This window comes from Cervus canadensis, chromosome 1, assembly GCF_019320065.1.
Source record: "Cervus canadensis isolate Bull #8, Minnesota chromosome 1, ASM1932006v1, whole genome shotgun sequence".
Classification (NCBI taxonomy): domain Eukaryota; kingdom Metazoa; phylum Chordata; class Mammalia; order Artiodactyla; family Cervidae; genus Cervus; species Cervus canadensis.
Genome location: NC_057386.1, coordinates 117,782,238 through 117,792,033, shown reverse-complemented (window position 1 = coordinate 117,792,033; position 9,796 = coordinate 117,782,238). Strand labels below are relative to the sequence as shown.

Genomic DNA, 9,796 nt, shown 5'->3' with positions numbered 1-9,796 from the left:
AGGTCTTAATATCCCAGATGACCTCGATAATGTGATCACTCACCTAGAGCCAGACATCCTGGAGTGTGAAGTCAAGTGGGCCTCAGGAAGCATTACGATGAACAAAGCCAGTGGAGGTGATGGAATTCCAGCTGAGCCACTTCAGACCCTAAAAGATGATGCTGTGAAAGTGCTGCCCTCAATATGCCAGCAAATTTGGCAAACTCAGCAGTGGCCGCAGAACTGGAAAAGGTCAGTTTTCATTCCAGTCCCAAAGGTGATGTCAAAGAATGTTCAAACTACCACACAAATGCACTCATTTCACATGCTAGTAAAGTAATGCTCAAAATCCTTCAAGCTAGGCTTCAACAGAATGTGAACCAAGAGCTTCCAGGTGTACAAACTGGATTTAGAAAAGGCAGAGGAACCAGAGATCAAATTGCCAACATCCGTTGGAGTGTAGAAAAAGCTAGAGAATTCCAAAACAGAATCTACTTCTGCGTCATTGACTATGCTAAAGCCTTTGACCGCGTAGATCACAACAAACACTGAAAAATTCTTAAAGAGATGGGAATACTAGACCACCTTACCAGCCTCCTGTGAGACCTGTATGCAGGTCAAGTAGCAACAGTTAGAACCAGAGGTGGGATAATGAACTGGTTCAAAATTGGAAAAGAGTATGTCAGGGCTATGTATTGTCACCCTGCTTGTTTAACTTATATGCAGAGTACATCACGTGAAATGCCGAGCTGGTAGAAACACAAGTTGAAATCAAGATTGCCAGGAAATATATCAATAACCTCAGATATGCAGATGACACCACCCTTATGGCAGAAAGTGAAGAGGAATTAAAGAGCCTCTTGAAGGTGAAAGAAGAGAGTGAAAAGCTGGCTTAAAACTCAACATTCAAAAAAAAAATGAAAATAAAAAAAAAGATCATGCATCCAGTTCCATCACTTCATGGCAAATAGATGGGGGGACAATGACAAGCTTTATTTTCTTGGGCTCCAAAATCACTGCAGATGGTGACTGCAGTCATGAAATTAAAAGACACTGGCTCCTTGGAAGGAAAGCAGTGACAAACCTAGACAGCATATTAAAAAGCAGAGACATTACTTTGCCTTCAAAGGTCCACATAGTCAAAGCTGTGGGTTTTCCAGTAGTCATGTACAGATGTGAGAGCTGGACAATAAAAAAGGCTGAGCGCCGAAGAACCTAACTGTGGTTTTGGAGAAGGCTGTTCAGAGTCCCTTGGAATGCAAGGAAATCAAACCACTCAATCCTAAAGGAAATCAACCCTGAATATTCACTGCAAGGACTGATGCTGAAGCTGAATGAAGTTCCAGTGCTTTGGCCACTTGATGTGAAGAACTGACTCATTGGAAAACACCCTGATGCTGGGAAAGATTGAAGGCAGGAGAAAGGGACAGAGGATGAGATGGTTGGATGGCATCACCAACTCAGTGGACATGAGTTTGAGCTAACTCCAGGAGATGGTGAAGGACAGGGAAGCCTGGCGTGCTGCAGCCTATGGGGTCATACAGAGTCAGACGTGGCTGATTGACTGAACAGTAGCAAGGAGAGAAAAAGATATTTTTGTTAAAAAGGGAGTATGGCTAGGGACTTCCCTGGTGACTCAGTGACTAAGAATTGGTACTTCAAGTGCAAGGGACGTGGGTTCAAGCATTCAGTCAGTGGTCAGGGAACTAAAATCCCGTATGCTGCTAAGTGCATTCAAAAAATTAAAAACACTAAAAAAGAATAAAAACTGGATGAAAAAAGAAACTGTGTTTTTTATTCTTGGATACATTTAATTTTTTCACTTTAAGTCCACATATACTTCTACAAGAATGATCCCTGTAATAAAGAGTTAAAGAAAAGGAATAAAAAATGGAAACAACAAAAGAAGGGCAGTATGTCTATAGAAAGGACCTGGAGACCCTGGGAAATAATGAATTGAATATGTAATATATCAATGTTAAAACATCTTTCCTGGTGGTGCAGTGGTAAAGAATCCACCTGCCAGTAACTCCATGGCTGATTCATGTCAATGTATGACAAAACCCACTTCAATGTTGTGAAGTAATTAGCCTCCAACTAATAAAAATGAAAAAAAAAAAAAAAAAAGAATCCACCTGCCAATGCAGGAGACAGAGGAGACTTGGATTTGATTCCTGGGTGGGGAAGATCCCCTGGAGTAGGAAATGGCAACCTACTCCAGTATTCTTGCCTAGAGAATTCCATGGATAGAGGGGCATGGTGGGTTACAGTGCATGAGGTCACAAAGAGTTGGACATGACTGAGCACACTCACCATCTGCCAGAATTGGAAAATGACTGAAACACTAGCCCCTTGACCCTGGGGCAATTGGGGTCTTCTGACTTACTGGATATATTCCACCCCACAGAGTCCCAGAAGAAAACAGACTCAATAATTATACCACATTGAATCTGAAGAGATATCTAATCTGAATAGGGTTTTATTTTTTGCTTTAAAAAACTCATTTCTTGAATGCACATTTATAAAAGGCCATATTAGAACAATGAGTCACATAAACAGTTGTTCTTATATAGTAGATAGCTGTTGCTTGAAAATCCAAGTGATAATAGTAAATGCAGGTACAAATAGTGGTATACATCAAACAACTTAGATGAAAGATGGAATTTCCTGAAAAAGATTCTGGTACCTGGAAAAATTAGCCCAAGACAAGGATGTTGATGTCAATAGATGCATGTGAAGAGTTCAAATTTAAATGTGGAAAAGCTGTAAGTTATTTAATGTATAATTAAAACCATAAAACCTTAATGACTAAAGTGAGTGACAAAAGTGATAGAATCCCTCCTCCTACAATAGTATATTTTTATAGAGTATATAATCATAGTCAGAGCCACTGGAGTTATCAATTCCCACTTCACCTTTGCTTCAGTGAGCCTGTCGTTCCCACTCAGTGCTTGAGGTGTTTGATGTCTTAGGCTTCTTTCTCCCATTGCTTGTCTTATGGCTCTGATTCTTCCTCTTCCTCTTCTTCCTCCTCTTCCTCCTCTTCCTCTTCGGCCTCCCGTTCTGGAGGTGCCTCTTCCGGGACAGCTGCTGCCGTGGGAGCCGCTGCTGGGACAGCTGGTTCCTCTTTTGGGTTAGCAGCTTCTCCTTTGTCCTTTTTACGACACATGCAGGCACAAAGAATTATAAGTAGTAATAATAAGATCAAAAATAATGCAATTAATGAGGTTAACATGCCTACGATAGAATTAGTGGCTGAGGGAGCTACGGTAGCATTTCCGCCACCTCCAGACTCTGTTTCGCTATTAACCAAACTAGGGATGCCACTGTCCACACTACCACCAGTTCCTGGGTTTTTGCAGTCAGGAGGGGAAAAACCATCATCGCAATGGCAGTTCTTTCTATTGTTGCAAACTCCTTTCTCGTTACACTTTACCTTTATATCACAATCGTACCCAAGAACACTGACATCTGAGCAGGTGAAGTTCATGCAGACTTTCTGTGAGCCACAAAGACTGCCCTTCTTTGTATCTCCAGAATCTGGGACATCCTGAACACCATACAGATCCATGGACCAGCAATAGTCATCTGCATAAGGGGTCTGAAGCAATGTATAATTGACTTCAGTCTCTGGTAGCCTTTGAACATTTGTACATATCATTTTCCCACAAAATATATTCTCATTTTCACATCTAGTATATGCTGAGCCACCGGCACTGGGAATACCACAGTTTCCAAATCTGTTCCCTTTTCCATTAAATGACCGAAAACAGTCTTCTGAAGCAGCTTTTGCCGGATACCCATACATTTCAGAACACTGAGCATCAGCAGACCTGCATACACCCTGAACACAGTAGTAAACACCCTTACATAGTGAACCATCGAGCTTGTAGGTGTCTGGGGGACACTCCCCAGAGGTACCAAGACAAAATTCTGGAAGGTCACATTCTCCTGAAGCAGGACGGCAACTGTGTCCAGTTTGTTTATATTGGCATGTAGCATTACAGCAGGGTCCAGGATAACACAATGCAGTCGGCTTCAGTTTACATGATGTGTCACAACATTTGTCCACGTCACATGCACTACCACAGTCACACTGCTCATCTCCTTCTACAATGCCATCGCCACAGTTCGAATCCCTCCGTAAGCGGGCTTTGTGCCCAGGCTTGTTAAACAGGCAGGCCCCCTTGTGTTCCCAGAGGAACTGGTGGAAGGAGTCAGAGCTGCAGTTGCTGAAGCCACTTTCTTTAGTGATGTTTTCACGCATGAGGCAGAAGGGCCTATCTTTACAAATGCAGGCCGAATGGTCGTGCCGAATACCCAAGTTGTGTCCAAGCTCGTGGACCATGAGTGCTGCAAACAGGAGGACATCCTCGTGGTGGAAGGATTCCACGGCTGCTGCAAAATCACTTGAGCAGGCACCACCGAGAAATGCCTGCCCCATACCCTCTTGAGGATGCTGTCCCACGATCATGTGGGCAACATCATGCTTCACACGATGGAAGAGCTTCTCTTGTCTCCAGCTGTTGAAATTCCTGAGTGCAACTTGCAGGTCCACGGGGACCTCTGTGAGGTCCCCCTCAGTCCAAATCTCCATTCCAGCCAGCACCACCTCTGTGTTTATTCCCCTTGTGAAGCTGTTGGCCAGAGCTATGATGTCCATTACTCTCTGGACTGTCTGATTGACGTCACCGCCCCACATTTGGAACCGCTGGTTGTTGACCACGACAAACATCTCCACGTACTTGGTACGTGACCACAAGTCGGATGGCACCTGCAAGCTGTGAGGCCTGGCGCTCTGTGGTTGCTGGCTGGTGGACGCCACTTGGCTGTCCTTGGACGTGACGCTACAGGAGACTTGAGCTTCGTGGCCCATGGCGTACAACACGTGCTCAAACCGTTTGGAAGAGTGCACGGGCTCAACGCCATAGGATTTTTCCTCCTTAATCAGGAGGCCCCTGAGGCCTGAACAGGTGTTGACAGAAACAAAAGAACCTGGGACTCCTTCTATGTAGCCTTCGTAGTGACAGTCCTGCGAGATGAGAGGCATCTCTCGCCCCAGGATGCCATTGTGGTAGCTGAAGACCGGGAAGTTATCCACAAAGTAGTCTCTCTTCACCGTCAGGTGAATCAGCTGCCTCTGGCCCTGCATAAATAGCATATAGGAGAGCTTTTCCGCTTGGTCTTCCCTTGCTTCCACTGTCAGCCTCTTGGGAATGACTATTTCATAGGAAGAGTGATATAGTGAGCCCAGGTCACAGTACAGGCTTGGCAGAGAAATCAGTACCAAGAACAACAGGATCCCCAACCTGGCACGTGCAAGTCCTGGCACCAGGGCCCGCCTCAAGCCCTTCATCTGAGGAGCCCAAGTGTGAAGCACTCGGATAGCCTCAGACATAGCCACCTGCCTTTTCGGTAGAGAAGGCAGTATAGAGGCAGAGTCTCTCACAGACGCTGCCACTGACGTGGCCCTGGTGAGTCCGTTGATGATGCAGGGCTTGTGTCCAGCAGCAGCAGCTGCTCTGACACACAGACAGTCTGTCACAGGCACTCACTTCGGATCTGTGCTGGCTGCACAAAGGGTGGCTCTTGCCTGCCTCTCAGAGGTCAGCCTCTGGCTGTGTCCTTCCGAGTCTTTCGGGTCTCTCTGTTATGCTTCAGATAGTGTCTTTTCTCTGTGACTCCCCTCCACACCCTCAACTCTAGTAGTTAAGGTCTTCCTGACATTAGGAAGCGCTGTAATCATGAAGTGGGACTGCAAACTCTAAAGTGCAAGGCTGTACCTTGAGAAAGGAAACAAAACCTCCCTGCCTTCCTCAACTGTACCACAAGGAACACCCCTCCCCCACTCCTCCGATCGTCCGTTGCTCAGCTGACTCCTAATGTTCTAGACCAGGAGGCTTGGAGGTCTTCAGTGGGCACACTCCATTGCCCATTTCCTCTCTTCTAAAACTCTTGTTCTGTATCACATGGACATTGTAACTAGATGTAACATGGCATTATAGATGCAATGCACAACAGACCAATCTGTCAGATAAAGCCAGTGTGGTACCTGCCTTGTGCCCCCAGATAGATAAACCCCGGTGTGCTGGTCACCCGTGGGACAAATGACATGCCCTACTTTTTAAAAACATCATCAGAATCCAGTTTCTCAAGTTCTGTTTATGACACGGTGTGTATTTATAACACTAAAAGTGTGTATGGGAGATGCCAACAGAGCAGTCTCCCCTGTGTGCAGTTATCATGGGAACCTTGGTTGGTAAGTATCTCCAGACCTATTACCTGGGCTGGTCCTGGCATAGCAGCATCTTAAGACCACGCCTGTTGAAGACTAGGAATCCTGAAGTCTCCCCTGTGTTTGTATATGACTTCCGTGTGTTCGGTGGCCACTTCTGTTTGTTCCTCCTTATACCCTCTCCCAGGTCTAGAAGAGTGCTTGTTCGAGAGTAGACGAACAAGAATCATTGAATGAATAAATAGCTCCCAGGTGTGGTTGCTGCAGTGTCTCATTTGCTGTATCTTCTGTGTTTCTACTTGGCTTCGTGCCTGCCCTGAATATCTGTAAATGTCTTCAGAAAAACCCACGAAAACCATGCCGCCACAGACATGATCTCAAAATGTACTTCTTTCTACATTTTGCTGTTCAGTTCACTCTCCTAATTTCTTCTGGCCTCATATTTCACTGAGAAAAATATTAATAGAAGCAATCAAAAGACTACCTCCACATATAGACACTAGCTGAGTCCACTAGCTGTATCTGAATGTTCCTCCCACTGTCGTGAATAAATTGTCCTTGCTCCAGTCTAAGACCAATCCTTTTACTTGTGTGTGGAATGTCTTTCCCTTTTAATTTCTCATGGACTACACTCTTGCATTTCTCCCTTCTCTCTTTTACATCTTCAGCATGTGTTTGTCTGCTGGATCCAGTCTTATTATTTCCTGTAATTTTCTCACCTTTATAAAACCATCCCTCTCAGCCCACATCACCTTCCAGTCACCATCTAGTTTATTATCCTTTTCTCTGTTTTACAATGAAATTCTTTGAAAGATTATAGAGACATTCTGTTCCAATTTGTATCACTCCTTTATTTTCTTAAGTTTTTTATTTTGATTCCTAACACAGTCACAAAATATGCATAAAACATAAATGTGCTTTTCAATGAATTAGTAGAATGAAAACAGTTAAGCCAGACACAAAAGGACAAATATCATGTGATCTCATGTATATGAGATTCCAGAAATACACAAATTCATAGAGACATGCAGAATAGATGTTACGTGGGGTGGGTAATAGCAGAATGGGGAGTTCTTGTCTGATGGGCGCAGACTTTCAGTTTGGGATGATGAAAAGTTCTGAAAGTGGGTATTGATGATGGTTGCACAACAGTATGAATGAACTTAATGCCAATGAACTGTACACTTAAAAATGGTTAAGATGGTTGTTTAATGTTGTGTGTATTTTACTGAAAAAGATAAACAGGGAAGGAGGGAGAAGGGGAGAGAGAAATAGCTGTGTAAGTACAACTCTTGTGAGGTAATCTAAGTTTTAGCTTCATAGAAGTCATCTATGTGCCATTGCCAATCACATGCCCTCCTGCTTCAGTGAGATCATTATCTTGTCTTTATGGTAACTGCTTCTCCACCTTCTTGATTGTTTTTGCTTTCTAAATGTGTGCTTCCCAAAATTATGTTATTTTAGTTTAGTTATCTTTTAATAACAGCTTTATTGAGATATAAAGTCATATACCAGAACACTCATCCTTCCAAGTGTAGTTTTGAGCGGTGTGTGTAGTGTGTTCAGAAAGTTATGCAGTTGTCGTTCCAAGCAATTTTAGAACATTTTCCTCATGCCCAACTCCCCTGTTCATTCATCGTCACGCTCCATTCTCAGCTCCTTCCGGCCCTGGTTTCCACTGCTCCCTTTCCTGTCTCTATGATTTTTGTCTATTCTGGATAGTCCATAGCAATGGAATCCTGTATTGTAGTTGTAGTCTTCTGTGACTGGCTTATTTCACCTGTTTTTCCACATCATCACTGGAATTTGTTATTTGCCTTTTTTATTGCAGTGATCCTAGTGGAAGTAAGGGGGTATCTTATTGCAATTGTGATTTGCAGTTCCTTAATAATTAGTGCTGTTGCAGTTTTTCATATTCTTATTACTCATTTATATAGTCATTGGATAAGTGTCTATTCACATCATTTGCCTTTTTTAAACAGGGTGTCTTTTTCTTTTTGAGTTGTAAGAGTTCTTAATATTTCTTGGGGTTAGTCTCCCATCAAGTATATAAGTTGTAAATATTTTGTCCCATTCTGTGGGCTTTTTCATTTTCTCAATGGTTATCTCTTAGAGTAGAAAATTATTTCACCTTTCCCTCTGATTTTTTTTATTCTGTTAAAATATTCAAGGGGGGGATTAAAAAAAAACATTCAGAACATAAAATATATCATCTTAATCATTTTTAAGTATACACTTCAATGGTATTAAGTACTGTTAACTGTTGTGCTACCATTATCACTGTCCATCTCCAGGACTCTTTTTTTTTTTTTTTCCCCAGGACTCTTTTTATTGTGTAAAAATGAAAGCCTATACTCATTAAGTATAAAAATCTCCATTGTCTGCTCTCCCTCAGCCCCTAGTAACTACTATCCTACTTTCTCTCTGTATGATTTTACTACTCAAGTAGATCATTTAAGTGGGATCATACAGTGTTTATCTTTTTGTAAACATAATTTCACTTAGCATAATGTCCTCAAGATCCATCCATGTTGTGGCAGTTTGCAGAATTTCCTCTCTTTTTTATGGGTGAATAATATTCCATTGTATGTATAGCCCACCTTTTGCTTCTCCAGTCACCCCTCCGTGGGCACTCAGGTTGCTTCCACCTTTTAGCTGTTGTGAATAATGCTGCTTTGAACATTACATGTATGGACATATAAATCTCTCTTTGGAATCCTGCTTTCCATTCTTCTGGGCTTATACCTAGAAGTGAACTTGCTGGATCACATGGTCATTCTATTTTTAATATCTTTCAGGAGCTACCGTACCATTCCACAGCAGTTACAGCATTTTACCTTCCCACCAATAGGGCCCAAGTGTTCCAGTTTTCTCCACCTCCTCTCCAACACTTGTTCTTTTCTGCTTTCTTTTGTTTTTGTAGTGGTCATGCTAATGGATATGAGGTGGTATCTCACTGTAGTTTAGATTGACATTTCCCTAAGGATGAGTGACATTGAGCATCTTTTCATATGCAAAAGGTCATTTGTGTATCTTCTTTGGAGAAATTTCCATTTGACTCCTTTGCCCATGTTTTGAATCAGGCTGTTTGGTTTTTTGTTGTTGAGTTTTAGGAGTTTTTGCTATATATTTTAGATAGTAGTTCCTTATCAGATAATATGATTCGCAACTATCTTCTCTCATTCTGTGGGTGGCCTTTTCACTCTGTGAATATATAGTAATTTTGGATGCACAAAATTTAAATATTTTCCTAAAGTCCATTTTGTCTGTTTTTCTTCAGTTGCCTGTGCTTTTGGTGTCATAGCTGAGAAACCTTTGCCAAATCCAATGCTGTGAAACTTTTGCCTTATGCTTTCTCCTATGAGGTTTAGAGGAATACAAGTTTCCTGAATGGGGATTCTCCAGGGACCTGCCAGACACGCAACTTAGTAGTGATGCTATGGGTGGGCTTTTGAGGGAGCTCCAAACTGTTGTGTCCATTCTACCAGGCTGCCTGTTTTCACAGCCGTTGCAGTTGAGATGATGCAGTTGAGTTGAACTTGAGATGACTCGTGGGGACCTGAGGAGAAGGCCCTGGGAGTA

The 9,796-nt window shown here is 42.7% G+C and overlaps 1 protein-coding gene across 1 annotated transcript; it reads right to left on the bottom strand.

Annotated features, from left to right (window-relative positions):
• Window positions 1-2,783: 2,783 nt before the first annotated feature.
• Window positions 2,784-6,093, bottom strand: LOC122440848 (disintegrin and metalloproteinase domain-containing protein 1a-like). The gene is made up of 2 exons (XM_043467565.1): window positions 6,032-6,093; window positions 2,784-5,501 (listed from the first exon to the last, which is right to left on the bottom strand). Exons 1-2 carry the CDS (start codon window positions 6,091-6,093, stop codon window positions 2,975-2,977), a joined length of 2,589 nt encoding a protein of 862 aa, XP_043323500.1. The 3' UTR covers window positions 2,784-2,974.
• Between the last annotated feature and the right edge of the window lie 3,703 nt (window positions 6,094-9,796).

Bases quoted from the DNA above. Each gene is read 5' to 3' on its own strand.
- LOC122440848 (XM_043467565.1), bottom strand. From the start codon at position 6,093: ATGTCATTTGTCCCACGGGTGACCAGCACACCGGGGTTTATCTATCTG. The intron at 5,502-6,031 runs GTACCACACTGG...TCTGTGTGTCAG, and splicing joins TATCTGGGGGCACAAGGCAG to AGCAGCTGCTGCTGCTGGAC.